The sequence below is a fragment of the Stegostoma tigrinum genome, chromosome 2 (assembly GCF_030684315.1).
Source record: "Stegostoma tigrinum isolate sSteTig4 chromosome 2, sSteTig4.hap1, whole genome shotgun sequence".
NCBI classification, from domain to species: domain Eukaryota; kingdom Metazoa; phylum Chordata; class Chondrichthyes; order Orectolobiformes; family Stegostomatidae; genus Stegostoma; species Stegostoma tigrinum.
The window spans coordinates 79,405,598-79,426,886 of NC_081355.1; the positions used below are offsets into that span (position 1 = coordinate 79,405,598).

At 40.1% G+C, this 21,289-nt stretch overlaps 1 protein-coding gene across 3 annotated transcripts in view; it reads right to left on the reverse strand.

Moving 5' to 3' along the window:
* phf14 (PHD finger protein 14) overlaps positions 1 to 21,289 on the reverse strand; it is a 247,953-nt gene that overhangs the window by 49,792 nt on the left and 176,872 nt on the right. The window contains exon 18 of one of the 3 annotated variants that reach the window (XM_048552134.2): positions 8,959 to 10,576. The exons of the other annotated variants lie outside the window; for them this stretch is intronic. Coding sequence (XP_048408091.1) covers positions 10,475 to 10,576 — 102 coding nt within the window. The 3' untranslated portion in view covers positions 8,959 to 10,474. Of the gene's footprint in view, positions 1 to 8,958; positions 10,577 to 21,289 lie in introns of those variants that run through there. 3 annotated transcript variants of the gene reach the window in all.

The window sequence follows — 21,289 nt, forward strand, 5'->3', positions numbered from 1 at the left end:
AGAATAATAGATTATTTAACTACTTGAACAGCAACTTTTCCAATACAGTAACATTCCACAAATACATGCTTGGCAAAGGCAGTCAGTAAAACAGATTGCATCACATCTAATACCGGGAGCAGGACGAGAACAGAGAAAGACAGCGAGAGTGCGAGAGAAGAGGGAGAGACAGAGTGCGAGCGAAAGAAACAGAGGCAGCATTCTCCACATCCAGCATTAAAACCCCAAGAACTGCTTAAAGCTAAACTAAAATCTTGGTTCTGTGGGAGCCTGATTCTATTTATTCACATTGCTTCTATTGTTCCAACTCTAAACAAAAACTCCAAGGCCTCAAGCTGTTTACTTTATTGGCTTGGACCAAACAATTCAATGCCTATGGCTCAAAACCTTGCTTCAAAGAAAGGACAAAATACACCTCTTAAAGCCATAGTATAAGCAGACCTCATCACTTGACATGCCAACAGCTCGACCAATACGACCTCCTTACCAACTTTAAGGCCTTCTAGTGACTGAGGTTTGTCCCATCACCATGCCCTGGGCAGCATCTGCTGAGTAAGTAAAGACAGATGCCAAATATTCATTTAACACCTCAGCCAAGTCACTTGCCCCGTGTTAAATCACCTCTTGGCCCTTAATCAATCCTACTCCATTCTTTTTACTAACAATGTGCTGAATGAAGCCTTCTGGATTTCCCTTTATTTTAGCTGTCACTCTTTCCTTCAGAATCTCACTTTGCTTGTATTTGCTTTACACTTCCTTCTGAATATTCTGTATTCAGCTTGGTTCTCAATTGCATTTACTGGCTGATACCTATCAAAAGCACTTTTTTTTCTTAGTTATGCTACAGCTACACTTTAGTGTGCAAATGACTGAACTGGAGAGAGTACAGGAGATTAGCCAGAATGTTGCCTAGGCTGGAGAGTTTTTGTTATGAACAGAGACTGGGCAAACTGGGTGCTTTCTTTGAAGCTGAGCAGATGAAGCAGGGATATGACTGAGGTATATAAAATGATGGGTAGCATAAATATGTTAGACAAGAAGGAACCATTACTTTTGGTGGAGGGATCAATGACCAGGGGCTGCGGATTTATGGTATAGAAGTTTAGAAGGGATGAGAGGAGAAGCTTGCTTACACAGAGGATGTTCAGAATCTGGAGCTCACTACTTTTAAGGTTGGTAGAGGCAGAAAACCTTGATGTTATAACATTTAATAAGTACTTAGATGTGCACAAGGCATACAAGACAGTGGGCCAAGTGCTGGAAAATGGAACAAGAACAGTTCAGTGATAATGGGAACTGCAGATGCTGGAGAATCCAAGATAACCAAGTGTGAAGCTGAATGAACACAGCAGGCCAAGCAGCATCTCAGATGCTGCTTGGCCTGCTGTGTTCACCCAGCTTCACACTTGGTTATCAAGAACAGTTCAGTGCTTATTTTGGACTGGTACAGACTCCAGTTTATTTAGATAAATGTGAGGTGTTGCATTTTGGAAGGGCCAATCAGGGCAGGACTTATGCACTTAATGGTAAGGTCCTGAGGACTACTGCTGAACAAACATACCTTAGAGTGCAAGTTCATAGTTCCTTGAAAGTGGAGTCACAGGTGGATAGGATAGCAAAGGAGGTGTTTGGCATGCTTGCTTTTATTGGTCAGTACATTGAGCAAAGGAGCTGGGAGGTCATGTTGCAGCTGTACAGGACATTGGTTAGGCCAGTTTTTGAATACTGAGTTTCATTCTGCTCTCGCTGCTATAGCAAGGATGTTGTGAAACTTGACAGGGTTCAGAAAAGATTTACAAGGATGTTGCCAGGGTTGGAGAGTTTGATCTATAGGGTAGGCTGAATAGGCTGGTGCAATTTTTCCTAGAGCATTGGAGATTGGGGGGTGACCTTAAAGAAGTTTATAAAATCATGAGAGGCATTCATAGGATGAATAAGGAGGCACGGAGATTCAGTGGTTAGCACTGCTGCCTCACAGCATCAAAGACCCGGGTTCAATTCCACCCTCGGGCAACTGTCTGCATGGAGTCTGCACATTCTCCGTGTCTGTGTGGGTTTTCTCTAGGTGCTCTGGCTTCCTCTCACACTCCGAAGATATGCAGGCTAGGTATTTTAGCTATGCTAAATTGTCCATGGTGTGCAGCGATCAGTAGGCGCGTTAGCCTTGGGAAACGTAGGGGCATGGGTCTGAGTGGGATGCTCTTCAGCCAGTTGCAGTGGGCTGAATGGCCTGTTTCTACACTATAGGGATTGTATGAATAGCCAAGGTCTATTCCCTAGGGTAACAGAGACCAAATTAGACGGCATAGGTTTAAGGTGAGAAGGTTTAAAAGGGATCCAAGGGGCAACTTTTTTTACGTGGAGAGTGGTGTGTATACAGAATGAACCGCTAGAGGAAGAGGAGGCAGCTGGTATAATTCCAACATTTAAAAGGTATCCGGACGGCAATTTGGACCAAATGCTGGTAAATGGGTTAATTTAGGATATTTGGTCGGCCTGAACAAGTTGGACCAAAGAGTCTGTTTCCATGCAGTCAAGCTCTATGACTACAATGGGTCTAAGGTCCTTTTTCAGTGCTGTAGACCCCTACGAGAAAAATTCCTAACTCTTTTGTCATTAAGGAAGCTCAGGATATGTTTGTCCCATCTCTCCCCTTTGAGTGATCATATCACGGCAGTGACCATGTCATCTCCTCTTTGTTCATATCTCCCATTGTTCAACTATCATCTTTTCTGCCAACATTTGATTCCAGTTCATTCATCCCAGACCTGTTCTTTCCTTTCTGCGCCAACTGATTATTCTTACTAAGGCCTGGCCAATATCATTTTTCACTGTTATGATGAAATGATTACTATTTGCTAATTTAAAACAAAACAGAAGTTGCTGGAAAAGCACAGCAGGTCTGGCAGCATCTGGAAAGAGGGATCAAAATTAACATTCCGGGTTGGGTGACCTTTCATGAGAACCATCTGCTGATTGAGTGGGCTGTGAGAGAACAATCTCCCAAAATGTTAAGAAGGAGAGGTCGATCGTCCTCTGATAACTAAGACCAAAACACCCTTAGAGGATCATCTTGCTTCACAATCTGTTAAAAGTGTGAGAAGTAGTATAACCTGCCTCTCAAACCCCCATCTGTTATGAGTGGTTAACAAACCAACCAATTTCCCCTAAATTACTAACTATTCCTGAATAAAATAAAATTCTAACCATATGCATTTCCAATAAATAGAAGTCCCACTTATATAAACTAAAACAAAACAAAAATTTAAAACTTAATCTCTCAAAATTAAAACCAGGATACTACTTCTGGAATGCTCTGCACCCTCTCTGCTGATCCTCAGTGAGGAACACCCTAATCTATCGAATTCTTATGTCAGGAATGCCTCTGTCGACTTCTTGTGTCAAGAATATTAGCCAACAGTGCTGCAATACCTTTGGTTAGATGACGCCTGTTTTGAGAGTTTAGAGAATTCTATGAAAGCTAGTGATTTTCTGTTTAGAGCTGATAGGTTGTGAATTCTAGTAGATGGCAGTTGCAGTCACACCGATTTTCAAATGCCCTTTTCTTTTATACCTTTAATGACCTATCAATTTCTTACAGTAGGATTGGCCCTAAATTGCTAAATTCATCACATTTCAATTGGTTTTCAGGCTCCAAGTGCCTGGTTTAAATTAATTGGCTGCAATTCAAACTTGTTGCCTGAGCCAACTACTGCCTAGGTTACCAACCACACATACCTGGCACAAATCTTTAAATTTCAGGAACCCTCTGTGCACCTGCTGCTTCTTGTAGACATCTTGTTTTCTCTTCAAGCCGAGAAAGTCACATCATCTTTTGAAGCTTTTCCCCATCATTTTACAAACATCAAATTCTAGCATCCTGCCTCTCATCCACAAATGCTCTACCCAAATTCAAAACAGTAATTACTGCCTGTAACTTTCCAATCTCATAAATATATTCATTTACATACACAGAGTGTACACCTGATTTAGAGATCATTATTTTCTCCCTTACTTTGACTCCACCTATCCACTTACTGCTCTTTATTTTATTGCTGCCTGCTTCTTGCAGCAGACTATTGCTTAATATTCTCTCCTAGTTCCCATACTTTTGCTGAATTAGTCTAAACTCCTTCCAATAGCACTAGTAAACCCCCTGCAAAGATCTCACTCCTGGCTCGGTAAGTGTCGTCTGTACAAGCTGGACGGGTTGCATCACTTCTAGAGCCAGTACCAGGAACCTAAAACACTCACACCTGCAGAGTTTTTCCAGCTACGCATATACCTGTCTCAGCATCCTGTTCCTGCACTCACTCTCAAGTGGCACTGGGAGTAATTCAGATACCTCTACTTTAGAGGAAATGTTACTGACTTTCAAGTTAGCCTCATATCTGGTTATAGAGTCACAGATAGAATCATACAGAATGGAAACATACCCTTCAGTCTAACCCATCCATGCTGACCAAGTTTCCCAATCTAAATTAGTGCTACTTACCTGCTTCTGGCCTATGTCCCTCTAAACCATTTTAGTTCATGTACTTAACAAAACAGCTTTTAAACATTCTAACTGTACCTGCATTGACCACTTCCTCTGGCAGTTCCATCCACATATGAACACCTTCCATGTGACAATGTTGCCTCCACCATTCCTTTTAAATATTTCTCCTGTCACCTTAAAAATATGCCTTTAGTTTTGAATACTCTTATTGTAGGGAAAGGACCATTGCTATTCACCTTACCTATGCTCCTCTTTAATTTTAAACCTCTGTAAGGTCACCCCTCAAACTCCTAAACTCCAGTGGAAAAAGTCCCAGCCTCTCCAGCCTATCCTTGTAACTCAAATCCTCCAGTCTCGGCAATATCCTTGTAAATCTTGTCTCAACCAACTTTAGTTTAATAACATCTTTTCTAGAGTAGGGCGATCAAAACTGTACACAGAAATCCAAAAGTGATCTCATCAACATCCTGTGCAATCTCAACATGAAGACCAAACTTCTTTATTTAATGGTCTAAGCAATGAAGGCAAACATTCTCAGCACCTTCTTAACAACTAGGTCTATCTGTGATGACACTTTCCAACAACTATGTACCTGAACCCCTCGGTGTCTCTATTCAACCTCACTATCCAGGGTTCTATAATTAACTGTATGAGTCCTGCCCTTGTTTATTTTATCAAAAGGCAATGCCTCACATTTATCCAAATTAACTTCATTTTCTCAGCCCATTGGCTGAGGCAATCGAGATCTTTTTTTTTTAGAAACTTAGATAACATCCTTCCCTGACCACTACATCACTAATATTAGTGCCAATGCAAACTTACTAACCATGCGTCCTAAATTCTCTTCCAAATTATTCCCATACATGACAAACAGCAGTGGACCTAACTCCAATCCCTGCAGAACATCGCTGGTCACAGGCCTCCAGTCTGAAAAACAACAAGATCACATTCCCTACCTACATACACCATTAGTTCCAATGCTTACCACAACCTCTAGCTATTCACCCACCTTCACAAGGAATCTCCTTAGTGTTATAAACAAATTGGATAAAGTTCCAACAGCATTATAATTGAATCGTATAAAGACCTAACAGTTACCTAAGAGTTACAGTCTGTAGTTCTGGGTAGATCATTTAGGACTGAGATTAGGAAACATTTTGCACTTGGTTGGTGGTCAACCTGTGGAATTCACTACTGCAGAGGGCTGTGAAGCTGAGTCACAGAGTAGATTCAAGAAAGAGATTAACATCTTTTAAAAAAAATCAAAGACATCAAGAGATATTGAGAAAAAGCAGGAACACAGTATTGAGATAGGGGATTAGCTGTGGTTATGTTCAATGACAGAGCAGACTAAGGGCAAATGGCCTCTCCTGCTCTGAATTTCCATGTCTGCTTCAATGATACAATTGGACAGGGCACCCGGGAGACATAAAGCCATCCTGGAGCCAGAATGACAGCCACCGAAACACGACGTTTTCTCCAAACTAGTCAATAGCCTGTCAATACGGCCCTTTCTCTCCTCTTCCTCCCTTTTGGTGCAGTGGGCCACGCACAGTATATTGCCTTCACAGATATCCAAGTTGAAAAACGAGCTGGTGAGTGGAGCTCTGGAGACTCTTGCCTTATGCCCCTGTTTCTCTTGGATGGTTTGACAGTCATCTATTCCCCATCTTGCCTGCTTGCTTCTAGCTTGTAGTATTATCACCTCTGTGAACGTGGGGAATCACCAGAGGATGGAAAGATGGCATAGAAGAGGCTGTACGTTTATAGAGCAGGAAATCAAGTCTGGAATGGAGTCAAGATGGCAGGTAGGCTGAAGGGTATGGAATTGAGAGAGTGGAATACTGGAGAAGCAAAAGGGGGCTGAAAATATAAGAGACCAGGAATGGTAAAGAGTAGAGAAATTACAATGGCTGGAAGTAAAATAGATTGATGGGCCCACAGCAGCACATATGAACAGACTCAGGATGACTCAAGTTACCGAGGCCTAGTTAAATAGAAATTACATAAAACCGTAATAGTAAATGGGAACAGAAAAGAGATGGTGATAACAGAAGAGAATCCAGAATTAAAGTCAAGAGATCCAGTGGTGGAATAATGATTCAGATCAAAGGATCAACCTGCTACTACACTTTGAGAAAAAACAATCTCACTCTTTTTTTCTAAACATCATTAAAGGCTACAGAATGCTTTACACTTATTTAAAGCACTTCAAAAGTGACATTGAAAACGTCATTAAATTTTCATCTTTTCTCAAGTAATCTTCACCTTTAACAATTTAATTACCTCAACGTTTTCCATGTGGCAGCCAATGTTAATGAGAAATTCACTAACTAATTAAAGATTCTTTTAAAATTTAGTATCACTTTATGGCCGAACTACTTTCAAACAATGTCTTCTCTATTGGGAGAGCAGTTGGGAATGGAAGGGACACCACCATTTTAGCTAAATTGCGCAGAGGGTATCTGTGAAAAATAAAATGCAGGTCTCTTCACTTGAATCAAGATCCCAAATCTCTGCGAACGTTTTGCAAATATAAACCAAGTAATTATCTTTATTTGTCTTTTAGTTTTCTTCCACCAGTAAATCCAACAGAGTGAGACTAGGAACTAGGTTTGAATGACTTAAATTAAACGCGCTCTCCAGTCAATATGTAGCATCATCTTAACCAAAGTGTGCCATGCTGCAGTCAGCCTGTCCCAATCTGGGCCAGGTCTGGATTGAAGTGCCATCTGTGCTGGAGGTATCATAACACATCTGACAGTCTGATTTACCAAAGTCATCAAATTGTGCTTAAAATAGCTAGTCAAGACTAGGTAGTGTAAGAAAACAATACCTGGATGTGATTCTGTGGAAAAAAACACAACTCTGGGAACAATGTGGATTATAGTACTATGCAGTATAAAGTAAATGATATTACCCACTCACTTTCATAAGTTAAATGAGAAAACTGTGATCCTTCCAACCAGCTAAAGGTTATTTGATTTAAACCAGTGTTCGAAAATGGGACCTGATTGTGATGCAGGAGGGCCCCTACGCCTGGACTGAGACACCCAGGTTCAAGGCCCACCTGCTCCAGAGTTGTGTCATAACATCTGAACAGATTGATTAGAAAAGTAGGTTAATAATAAAAAATGTCAGTGTAGGAAACTACCTGAACTTTTACTGAACTCCAAGATTACATCAGCCACCACTTGTGCTTACAGTGATTAAGCATAGATCAGTTTACTTAATCTGACTTGGTGCTGCACATGCAGTATAAGAAAGTGAAGTCTCCTCTAACCACTGTAGAATTAATGAAATGACTTTTATTACTGCTGAAGACACTTACCAATTTTTTTCAATACTCTTCAAGATGCTTACTGACTACTTCTGACTAATAGCACCAAATAAACAATAGATCTTAGCTCATATTAATCAGCAAAAGGCAATAGGTCTTTATTATTGAGGAACTTCACACTGCACGTAAGAGTGCTGTGTCAAGTTCTGATTGTCATATTATTAAAAAAAACCAGCAGAGTTGCAGTTAGCATGCAAAAAATTTAGAACGATGATAGCAGGAATACATCGGCATACGTATCAAAAAAAAAGATTGGTAGGCGGAGTGTTCTCTTTTCCTTCCAAAGAAAGTGCTGAAAGGTGACTTACCAGAGGTATGAAAGGGAATGATGTCAAGCAAAGGTTTTGATAAGAATGGATACAGAATGAATCTTTCTTCTTATGGGCAATAGTGAAACTAGAGATTATCAATTGATATAATCAGCAAAAATCCAAGAGGGAATTCAGAAGAAATTTCTTTACCGAAAGTCTTGTGAGAAAATAGTAAGTGTAACCACAGGGAGTGCTGAAGTAGATGCAAAGGTGAATTTAAGGAGAAGGTGGACAAGGTTGAGAGGGAGAAAGGAATAGAGGGTTACAATGTTAGAGTTAGATGACAAATTATGGGGAAAAGCTGAATTGGAGCACAAACCTGGCAGGAATTGGTTGGGCTGAAAGATTATACAATGCAGAAAAAGACCATTGTAATTCTATGTACTGAAATTCAATTAAAATAAATTTGTTTGCGCAGCTTTAGTTCTTTGCACCCAAGGCAAAACTAGACTTAGCTCAAAGTGACAAATGGATCTCAATGAATTGAGACAAATATTTATGTGATATCATGTGACATGCTATTGTCAAATGTGAACTTGCAATAAAATTGGCCAAAAGTGAAAAATAAATGGTTTTCTGTACAGAGTTTAATCTTGAATAATTTTGTAAAATTTTAATATATAAAGAAACATATAATACCTAAGAGAACAATGCCCATAAGAAAATCTAGATAACTTTTATCCAACATATAATTATTAAAATAATCAATTATAATATTTTACATTTCAAACATTATTAAACAGCAATGCTAAAGATGAGGTGCTGTGAATCAAAATTAAATCACCACAATACAAAGAGCTGTAAGACGTGCAATAAATCTGCATTAGTTAGTGCAATGGTTTTTACTTAGGAAGTAAATTAAGAGAAAGTATACATGCAAACTAAAAACATCAGAATGTGAGGTTGTATATTCTTCACCATGCTATTCTGGAAAGCGCTAGAAATAGCTGAGATCCAAACAACTGTTGACTAACATATTTTAAAGATTATTTAAATAATCAAAATTTAGTAAAAAAGTAGAATTATCAGGTTGTTAACTTGCTCACTGAGCTGGCTTGTTATGACCTTCTGTCTACTGAGGTTTGGAACTCCCTGTTGGTCATATGCTCAACTTTAACATCCAGAAACGGAAACTGATTGTTTTCTTTTCCCTTGTGAATTTAATCCCTGCAAATATGCTGTTGATGAGGTGGTGGGCCTCTTCTAATTTGTTGCATTTAATGTCAACAAATGTGTCATCTACATAACAGATCCACAGTTTATTTTGAATGAGGGGGAGGGTGGTGTGTTCTAGTCTTTGCATGACTGCTTCTGCAATGAGTCCTGAGATGGGTGACACCAAGTGGTATACCATTGATCAGTTTGTATACTTGACTATTAAAGACAAGGTGTGTGGTGAGACAGAGGTCTGGTAGTTTAAGTCTGTTATCATTGCTGATTGTGTTGCTGGACTACATTGCTGCTTCCTCTAGTAACATGGCCAGGGTTTCTTTGGCTAGTGGGATGTTGACTGATGTGAATAAAGCTGTGACATCAAAGGATACCATAGTCTCTTCGTCGCTGATTTTTATGTTCTTGAGGGCATCAAGGAAATCTTGGGTTGAGTGGATGGAATGGGGTGATCCGTCGACTCGATGTTTCAATCTCTGTTGTAGGTCCTTGGCCAGTTTGTATGAGGGTGCACCTGGTAAGGAAACAATAGGTCTGAGGGGGATGTCTGGTTTGTCTACTTTAGAAAGTCCACAGAAGCAGGAGGTGTTCGTGCCTTCTGGTTTCATTCTTCTGTAGTCCATCTTGGTTATCTGCCCTTGCATTCATTCGTCGCTTCAGTGTCTGGATGATCCTATTACCTCACTGCCATGTTGGGTCTATTGCCACCTGTTGGTAAGTGGTTGTATCTGCAAGCAATGCCTCTGCATTCTTAATGCAGTCTGGTTTGTTCATAATGACGGTCATGCACCCTTTGTCCACTGGTAGGACAATGACGTTCTTGCCTTTCTTGAGTTTATCTAGTGCTTTTTTCTCTTGCTGTATTCACGTTGCCCCCTTTGTTCCTTCTGTGTAGTGTGGGAATTATAGTTTGTCGTACGGCTTGTTGTGTTTCGTCCGTGAGTTTGTCTTTTAATGTATTCTCCAGAGTGGCCATGAAATCTGTTTGGTTCACATCGTTGTGGTTATAGTTCAGTCCTCGTAATAGGGCAGCTTTCTGAGTTTCTGAGAGTTGTCTGTTCGATAGGTTTCATGTCCATGTGTCTGGTTTGTTATTGTCCTTGTTTTTGTGGTGGAATCAGTTTGGTGAGTTTCTCCTGTAGCTTGTGTCTCGTCTTAGTTTTGGTTTTGTATTGATTGATGGTGATGGCCTGTTCTACGATTGTAGTCCACTGTTGGTCCGTAGCGTTTAGATACTCGGAAATTTCCCATTCGTACCTGTGGAGCCGGTCATGGGCATCATTAATCATTGCTTGTAGCATTCTGCGTCTGTTCTGTTCAGCTATTTTATATGCCTGTGGGTTGTTGAGTGCAAGTTTGTACTTTTACGCTGTGGGGCAGTACTTTGTTCCTGAGGCATTCATGGAAAAAGTGAAGTTGTTTGCAGGTACAGCTTAGTCAATCAGTGAAGGTTTCCCATTGTCAGGCAACTTTTAGCATATTACACCCATAGGTGTTCAAAGTTCTGGCAAAGATCTGTAGCTCGGGTTGTGGGTGAGGTTGCTGACTTGCTCGCACAACCCAAGCTACAGATCTCTGCTGAAACATTGAACTATCTAATGATGCCAAGCATTTAAATGAGCCACATCAGAAATGTAACTGAGAAGAGGAGATTACCTGAGTTTAGGATTAAGAGTTGTCTTTATTTGTAGGATTCCTAGGAAGGTCCAGAGAATTTTATACTTCCTGAACCATCCATTTCTTCTAGGTTTAATGTTTCTATGCAAGGCCACTAATTCACAGGAGAAGTGTGAGGGATTTATGGAATCGGACACTCAAAATGCTGCTTAAAATCTCTAAATACCAGCTAATTAAATTAAATTAGACTCAGTAGATAAATATTCCTGTTGATTCCTGTAAACTCTCAAAGCATTTATGGTCACATTAGTATATTTATTGGAACAGTTTTAAATATGAGATTTCCAGATATTTCTTTGAAGCATTTCATAGAATTAAAACTTCTTGCTCTGGAAAAAAATACATAAAGCTGCCCACATCTGAAAGCAGGTCTTTGATTAGAAATACACATTTTGACAAAACTTTAGTCTTGTGACTCATTTATAGTCATAAATTATGAAAACTTATTTGCGAATTATTTCCTTCCAAGTTGAAAAGTCAGCTTTCCATTTGATAAAGGTCAGTATTATTTAAGGAATAAGCACTCTATTTCCTCGAAATATGCCTGGAATAACATGAGCACTAACCGAAGAAAACAGCTAACTACAAATTGTGCCCCATAACAAAGTCCTTGTTCAAGGCTGAAGTGGTGTAGCAACAGTATAATTGCTCTTCCCTCCAGCCTAAGCTTGGTGGTGGCATGTTCATTGTTGTTTAAACTGTGTAGAAATTCTAGATTACTATTTCATTATCTTGTCTGTAAGAATCAACACTGATGTATTATCTTAATTCACCTGACAGCTTTCTTGAAACTTCTCAATTCAAATCTATTAAGTTTTAGATTTAACAAAAAAAAGGTTTTGAATTGGTTGTATCAAATATTAGTGTCCCATTTTTGCCATAATTAACCAAGCCCATCATCTTATCAATTCCTTGCATGCCAGCACCATCCCAAACTCGCCCTCCCGTCAATTCCATCTCATTTCTCCACAGAAACAATCTCTTCAGTCAAGGTAACTCCAAGCTGGTAGCAACGTAACAAACATTGCTGGGCTTCACTTATCTTCTATTGAATATAGAACAATACAGCGCAGAACAGGCCCTTTGGCCCTCGATGTTGCATCGACCTGTGAACTAATCTAAGCTCCTCCCTCTACACTATCCCATCATTATCCATATGCTTATCCAAGGACTGTTTAAATGCCCCTTATGTGGCTGAATTCACTACATTGGCAGGCAGGGCATTCCACGCCTTTACCAATCTCTGAGTAAAGAACCTGCCTCTGACATCTGTCTTAAATCTATCACCCCTCACTTTGTAGCTATGCACCCTTATACAAGCTGAAGTCATCATCCTTGGAAAAAGACTCTCACTGTCCACCCTATCTAATCCTCTGATCATCTTGTATGTCTCTATTAAATCCCCTCTTAGCCTCCTTCTCTCGAATGAGAACAGACCCAAGTCCCTCAGCCTTTCTTCATAGGGCCTGTGCTCCAGACCAGGCAACATCCTGGTAAATCTCCTCTGCACCTTTACCAATGCTTCCACATCATTGCTTTTATCCTCAATCAGTGACCCCCAAGGACCACTCAACACCATCAACTATTGACTGCCATGATACATCAACTGCTCTGAACCTCTGGCCAGGCAGTGCTCACCAAACGAATACCTTCCCTTAAAGGCCAATCAAAATAGTCCATCACGATAATATCATTCTCACTGCATTAGTGTTCACCTGAACTGCAAATTTCTGGCAGCAAAGAAGTACATTTTTCAGATTCTACACTGCTTATCCTAAATTGTACTGAAGAAAAACACAGAAGTAGAACTAAAACTGGGCAGGAATTTCCCACTGAGAGAAGACAAAATAGATTAGGTCCTTTCATCTGTGATATTTGTACTACAGTCTTCTAGTGCTGGCATTTTAGCCCCTGGCTTACAGGGTTGTAGATTTAGGTCCAACTCCCCTGACATTATAAAATTCACATTGACAGTCTAGCAGTGGCATAGTACTGCACCAAAGGTATTTTCTTTTAGGGCGGATTTAAAACAAAGGCCGTAGCTGTATGAGTTTAGTGATCCCATACATAGGCTAAAAAGTTAGGGCAAGGCCACCTCCACGAAGGCCATGTTTCAATTTTCTATTGTTTAAGCAATTAAAGACTGTATTTGTGACTTTGGGCCCTTTTAGGCAGAATGTACTACATTAAACAGATGGTAGCCAATGAGAGAGCACAGCACTCCCCAGCACCAGCAGTCATCTAAAAATCAGCCACAGTGGAGGTGGCCCTGGAATGAAGATAACTGTGCTTGGATTCACAGAGCCGGCATGACATGGTAAGGAGTGGTGTGACTTTCATATTTTGGGAACAGCCACGGGATAGATGGGATTGGTCATTTTCTGTCTATTCAGTTAAATATAAAATATGTGATGGCATTTTGATTATATAACTCATAACATTACCATATTTGCATATAATATGAAATATCTAAAATGCTGTATAAATATAACATATTTAATTAAAGTAATAGTGGCATATCTTTATTTTGCCTATGCTTTGGCTCTACCTAAAGGCAGTAGAAACGACACCACAAAATTTCAGTCAGAATTTTAAGACATTGAAACCATACCAATAATTCTAATCATTGAACCACGACATAGCAGGGTTGGGATGCAAGTGCAATATTTTTCACAAACATCATCTTGTTGAGTTTGCTCACCTTTCTTCACAGAATGGACTGATAAAATGAACTTGCTTCCAAAGCTTTTAATATTTAAAGAAATGCATTTTAGACTATAATTAAACTTATAAATGCAACCTCCTATTCATGTACAGTAAACTCTCAAAGTAACTTGATAATGACAAGAACTCTTCAACTGCTATTAGTTTAAATTTAAGAGAAGGCCATTCAGCCCCTTTTCTGATTCAAAGAGAGAATGGCTGATCTTGGCTCTAAATTATTTAATTCCATTAAAAAAAACAATTCTTCACGAAGTCTGAAAATGGCAACGTTAATCATCCTGGAACCTACAATACTAAAAAGGAAAATAAGTCAAGTTTATGTACTAGTTTGTAACAATTAAACCCTTACATCCATGGCACTGGTGAATTGGCACTGTACGACTTCCAGGTCAACATAACTTTTGTGTGTTGCAATGCTCAGAACAGGACACAGTGCTGCATTTGAGCCCCAACACCACTTTCTATTGTTGCAGCTGAGTATCCACTCCTTTACATTATAGTCGTAACATTAAATTATCTTTTGATATTTTGTATTTGACCACTACACTGCCACACTTATCAGTTTTTTGCCATTTGAACAACACTTAGATCCATCTAAAATAGATTACTTCATACCCAAACCCATATGCATTGCAATATAATCTGTTAAAATTTTGCCCACTCACTTGAGCTATCATTCTGTCTCTTCAACTTTATGCTCCAGTCTACATTATCTAGCTTTACCTCTTCAGAAAATGTTGATATATCGCTCTCTAGTTATTTTATTACTTAAACCATTAATTAAACCTCTAGGAAAATACAAGATAATAAAATGTGAGGCTGGATGAACACAGCAGGCCCAGCAGCATCTCAGGAGCACAAAAGCTGGCGTTTCGGACCTAGACCCTTCATCAGAGAGGGGGATGGGGTGAGGGTTCTGGAATAAATAGGGAGAGAGGGGGAGGCGGACCGAAGATGGAGAGAAAAGAAGATAGGTGGAGAGGAGAGTATAGGTGGGGAGGTAGGGAGGGGATAGGTCAGTCCAGCGAAGACGGACAGGTCAAGGAGGTGGGATGAGGTTAGTAGGTAGGAGATGGAGATGCGGCTTGGGGTGGGAGGAAGGGATGGGTGAGAGGAAGAACAGGTTAGGGAGGCAGAGACAGGTTGGGCTGGTTTTGGGATGCAGTGGGTGGAGGGGAAGAGCTGGGCTGGTTGTGTGATGCAGTGGGGGGAGGGGACGAACTGGGCTGGTTTTGGGATGCTTTCCGGAGAGACCACTCTCTCCGTGACTCCCTTGTTCGCTCCACGCTGCCCTCCAACCCCACCACACCCGGCACCTTCCCCTGCAACCGCAGGAAATGCTACACTTGCCCCCACGCCTCCTCCCTCACCCCTATCCCAGGCCCCAAGATGACTTTCCATATTAAGTAGAGGTTCACCTGCACATCTGCCAATGTGGTATACTGTATCCATTGTACCCGGTGTGGCTTCCTCTACATTGGGGAAACCAAGCAGAGGCTTGGGGACCGCTTTGCAGAACACCCCCACTCGGTTCGCAATAAACAACTGCACCTCCCAGTCACAAAACATTTCCACTCCTCCTCCCACTCTTTAGATGACATGTCCATCATGGGGCTCCTGCAGTGCCACAACGATGCCACCCGAAGGTTGCAGGAACAGCAACTCATATTCCGCTCGGGAACCCTGCAGCCCAATGGTATCAATGTGGACTTCAACAGCTTCAAAATCTCCCCTTCCCCCACCGCATCCCAAAACCAGCCCAGTTCGTCCCCTCCCCCCACTGCATCACACAACCAGCCCAGCTATTCCCCTCCACCCACTGCATCCCAAAACCAGTCCAGCCTGTCTCTGCCGCCCTAACCTGTTCTTCCTCTCACCCATCCCTTCCTCCCACCCCAAGCCACACCTCCATCACCTACCTACTAACCTCATCCCACCTCCTTGACCTGTCCGTCTTCCCTGGACTGACCTATCCCCTCCCTACCTCTCCACATATCTTCTTTTCTCTCCATCTTCGGTCCGCCTCCCCATCTCTTGCTATTTATTCCAGAACCCTCACCCCATCCCCTTCTCTGATGAAGGGTCTAGGCCCGAAATGTCAGCTTTTGTGCTCCTGAGATGCTGCTGGGCCTGCTGTGTTCATCCAGCCTCACATTTTATTATCTTGCATTCTCCAGCATCTGCAGTTCCCATTATCACTTATCTAGGAAAATACACTGTTTATTGACAATTTTATATTTTGTTGACGTTAATGTGCTTATAAAATAAAAATAATATGTTTGCTTTAGCAAATCAACAAGCGAGTTCACTGAATGACGGAACATTCATATTTGTCAACATAATGCTTCATCTTTAACATTTCAACATGTTTTACGACATTTTAGCTGATCAAGAATACCACAGAAAATTTCTACGAACTTTTAAATTTAATATGCAAATAATAGATCATTATTATCAATTATTGATACAGTTTTTATTCCTTTATTAGCACTAATTAGACTGCAGCTTGTTTTCTGGGTCTCAGGTCAAAGGAACTCGTTAAATTAGAATTCAATGAATTTTTCGATTTCAAAAAAAAGATCAATTAGCCCGCTTAAAGGACGATAATGGAATCACTTTCTAAGCAGTTCTGCGCTGGGGCCTCAACATTTTACAATTTTCACTAATGACTTAGATGAAAGGGGTGTAGGCATGGTAGCTAAATTTGCAGACAACCCCAAGATAGGTAGACAAGTATATTCTGAAGGAGTTCCAGACTGAATTAGATATATTGAGTTAGTGGTCAAAAATCCAGCAGATGCAACAAAATATGAGAAAATGTGAAGGTGTTCACTTTTCCAAGAGGAATAGAAAAAACAGCATCACTCAAGCAGGGATCCTGAATTCCAAGGTACAGAGGGATTTAGTTATTCTGCTGTATGAATTACAAAAGTCATCAGTATGCATCTACAGCCCATAACTCAGAAAGTAAACAGGATGTTATCCTTTATGACAGGAATGTTTCTTTGCACATCAATTGCAGATGTAGTTATGTGATAAGTTTGACCAGGTTCATCTGTAAAGCCATTTACCTCGCGTCAAACCCCTCTTACAAGGCAAATTTTGCAAGTGTCCGAAATTCTCAACTATAAAACTTTCCACTTTTAAATCATGGCACCTCAACAACTTGCCTAGTCATACCTCTCCAGCAGGTTTGATATCCTTGTCCCATTAGAACTGTTAACCTTTCCAACCCAAATCATTTCTAGGAATACACATCATCTCTACTCTTTTAAGTTCGAGATGTAGACTTGAATACATTCACAAACAACTGACATAACCTTGCATCATGAACAACTGACTAGAACACAATGCCTTACTAGACTATGTTCTCTAGCAGTAAAACTGCCTATTATTCAAAGATGATCCAGTATGCAAAAATTAATACCAGCTTTTCATCATAACTCCCCTTGTTCAAAGTTAGTAGGAACTGCCGATGTTGGAGAATCTGAGGTAACAAGGTGCAGAGCTGGATGAACACAGCAGGCCAAGCAGAAGGATCCAGATCCGAAACATCAGCTTTCCTGCTCAGCCTGCTGTGTTCATTCAGCTCCACACCTTGTTATGCCTTTGCTCAAAAACTGCTTTCCCCTCACCTCTAACTGTAAAGTGTGGAGAGATCATGGGCACTTTTGTTGCCAAGACTTAGGCCATCTAGTCAGCTGCCTCTGTTTCTCTACCTTTGCCTAACCCACCATCCCAGGCTTTTTTAAAAAATTCTTTCACGTGATTGGTCATCACTGGCAGGGACAACATTAGTTGCTCACCCATAGTTGCATTGAGGTGGTGACAGTTAGCTACCTTCTTGCATCACAGCAGTCAATGCCTTCAGAATGCTATTTGTAAACAATCCATAACGTTGACCCAGTGAGAGTGAAGGAATAGTGATATAGTTCCAAAGCTTGACTGTGAAAGCTTAATCAACTGTTGTTAGAGACAAACATATTGAGAAAAGTGAAGAGTATTCTACCACACCTGACTTCAGTCCTGTACATGATGGACATTTCTTGGGAGTCAAGAAAGTGAGTGGTTCACTTCAAAATTTTCATTCTCTGATCTGCTCTTACATCCTGGTCTAGGGTAATCACCAGAATACTGATAATGGGGGAATTCAGGGATGGTAATGCCACTGAATATCAAGAGATTTTTTGTTTTCTTTTGAAGTTATGCATTGCTTGGCACTTGTATGCCATGAATATTATTTGTTATTAAACAGACCAAGTCTGAGTGTTGCCCAGGTTTTGTTGAACACACATCAACTGGTTTAGTATCTGAAAATTGTGCAGTCATCAGCAAACATTCCTCTTTTTGACCATATGACAAATGGAAAGTTATTGATGAAGTAGCTAAATATGTTGGGCCAAGGATGTTACTCTTAGGAATTCCCTTGTCCCAGCTTGAATTTGTAACTTTTCCTAGTCTCTCTCCTTACTCCCACTCGTGTCTTTACACAAAGCAACAGGTAAGGAACAAAGACCTATTTCCAAATCAGGATAACTGTGCGACAAGAAGAGGAACTTGCAGGCAGTGGTGTTCCCACGAACGTGGTATCGCCGTTCTTCCCTCTGATTTGTAAGATACTGTGAATGGAGGCTATCCACTGTACCTTGTAGGAGGTATGTCTTGATGCAATTTTATGCCAGATGTGGAGGAAATTAATGCTTAAAGTAGTGGGATCGGATGCCAATGAAGCCGTCTGCTTTTTCTTGGATGGTGTTAAGCTTTTTGATTGTTATCTAAGTGACACCTATCCACCCCAAATGAATGATGTTGCCTTCTGCATTGTAGGTGATGAATTGGCTTTGGGGAGTCAGCAGGTGAATTAGTTGTCACAGAATTTCCAGCTTTTGACCTGCACTTTAGGCAGAAGTATTTATGTAATTTTCCCAAGTAGGTTTCAGGATGCTTATGGTAGGAAATTCAACAGTTGCAGTACCATTGAATTTCAAGCGAAGATGGCTAGAGACCCTCTTCTTGAAGATGGTCATTAGCTGCTACTCAGGTTGCATCAGTGTTACTTGCCACTTAATAGTCCAAGCTTGAAAGTTGCCCAGGATTGGTTTTATGAAGGTAAAGACTGCTCATTTATGGATTTAGAAATGGTACTGAAGACATACAATCAGTGAACATCCAAACTTCTGACTACTGTTGAAGCATGGTGTTTGACAACTTACTTGAAGTTGATTAGGAGATTGCTCTGAGGAACACCTACAGCAGTGTACCAGGCTTAAGTGACCGGCCTCCAAAAAACTATAATAATAATTCTTTTTGCTCAATAAAAACCGGAAGAACTGCAGAGCCTTTATGTTGGGAATAAAAACAGAAGTCGCTGGAAAAGCTCAGCAGGTCTGGCAGCATGTGTGAAGAAAAGGTCAGACTTAACGTTTTGGGTCTGGTGCCCCTTCCTCAGAACTGATGGAGGGGTCACCAGACCCAAAATGTTAACTCTGACATATTCTTCACAGATGCTGCCAGACATGCTGAGCTTTTCCAGCAACTTCTGTTTTTGTTCCACTCTTTTTGCTCAGTTTGGCTATAACAAGGTTTTGTAATGGGAGTAAACACATGGACGAGTCCAAAATAAATCATGTAGAGCATCCATTCACATTTCTAGGCAAACATGATTGCAAATGTTATAATATCAAGTTCTACACTTAGAATGGGATTCACTATCATTGAGGATGGGTATACTCCTCTTGTTAGTTATTTAGTTGCCCATTCCCATTCAAGACTAAATGTAGCAAGGATATTGAGCTGATCCATAGGTTGTGGGATTTGTTAATTCTGTTGCATGCTGTTCCTCATGTTTAGCATGTTCGTAGCGCTATGATAACCAAAAGCATGCATTATATCTTCAACAAACTGTAGCCACTACTCTCACAATACTTGTTCTGAACACAAAGCAAAAAGGTCATATAGTTCAGTATGAACTATGCCATAGGAGGTCTACTACTATAAGGTAAAATATTAAGTCCATAACATATCCTCATTATATACCTAGCACAAAATACAGTGACAGCAGATTGGCCCTTAACTTTGACCATGTTTTCATTTCTCTACTTATTTTTTCCCTTTCTCAAGGTTCCACTCATCAGTTGTCTACCCAATTCCTTCACTACTCAATGACATATCCTTTCTTCTGTCCCCCTCCAGCCTCTTTATCCAAATGATTCCTACTCTGAGCACATTAAACTTTTAAATAAAAGTCATTATTTACTAAACCCCACATGGGTTTTGTTGACATTTCCTGTTTTCCTCAACTTCTCCCTCAATATTGACTTATGACTTAAAATATGTTCAAGTTCACTTGCTCATATCATTACAGCCAAGATCTCAGATGGGTGGCTCTCACATCACTAGTTTTATTCGATGCAGCCCACTGCCGCTTCTCATCTCTGCATCCTCGGTTTACAAACTGATAACCTAGCTCTCACAAGTAATTTGACAAAAAACTTAATCTATACACGCAAAGAGTAGCAAAATAGATTTCTCTTCAGACCTTTTGTATTTTCATCTCCTTGGAAAACCACAAAGTCATCAACCACCATCACTTTGCCATTGCAACACTTAACACTGTGATGTTAAGTCAGTGGTCCATATGCTTGAATGCATGTTGCAAGCCACACGGTATTACTATCCATTGTCAGATGGTTTGATTGCTTCAAGCAGTACTGTATTGCTGCTCCTTCCTCTTGGTTAAAGTTTAAATGAACAATAGTAGTCTTTAAAGGTCTAATTATTAAAACATATAAAAGCAGTATACCTTTAAAATCACTGTGCGCAATTTAATGATTTAGCGCAGACTGGAAGCAAATTCTCCAGATCAATGTCAATGCCTTTTCTGCAATTTTCAATGACTCAAGTCAAAAGCTACTTTAGACTTGGTTTGGCATAAGTAATTTTTGAGTCTTTTTAAAAATTAAATGGATATAAAAATTGTCTTCACTCATAGAGGAATGCATTGAATTTATCAAATGAACTCTTTGTAAGTTCCTATTGATTAGTTTGAAGAGAAATACTATTATTGATTTGCAAAATGTAAATCAGCATTCAATAACCTATAAACCAAAGTGCAACAAGGCTTCAAATTAAAGTCTCATAAATACGTTGCAAGGCTCTGTCTTAGAAGACCAAAATCAGCTCCCCTGAGCCTGCAGTGAAAAGAAAATGGATGCAGTGCTTATTTGCAAGAGGGTTATCTCTCATGCAAAACATGACTACAATAAAGAAACAAGCTTAGCCTATTAGTGAAGTCCACAATAATAGGCTGATATGCAGTTGTTCTTCTTGTCAACGTATGTAGATTAACTAATCTATTTGAGGAAAATAAATACTACAATTGACGTTAATAATATTAAACATCTTAAAGGTACACTCTAGAAAGCAGATATCATTGCCGTACAGGTCAAGATAATGAACATATAAGTCATTCCCAACATGATTTCCTTCAGGGACTATGTCATATCTCAATTCTGATTAGTTTGATTCAGTGTGGATTAGCTTATTGATTGTTTATTCTTCTATTTATCT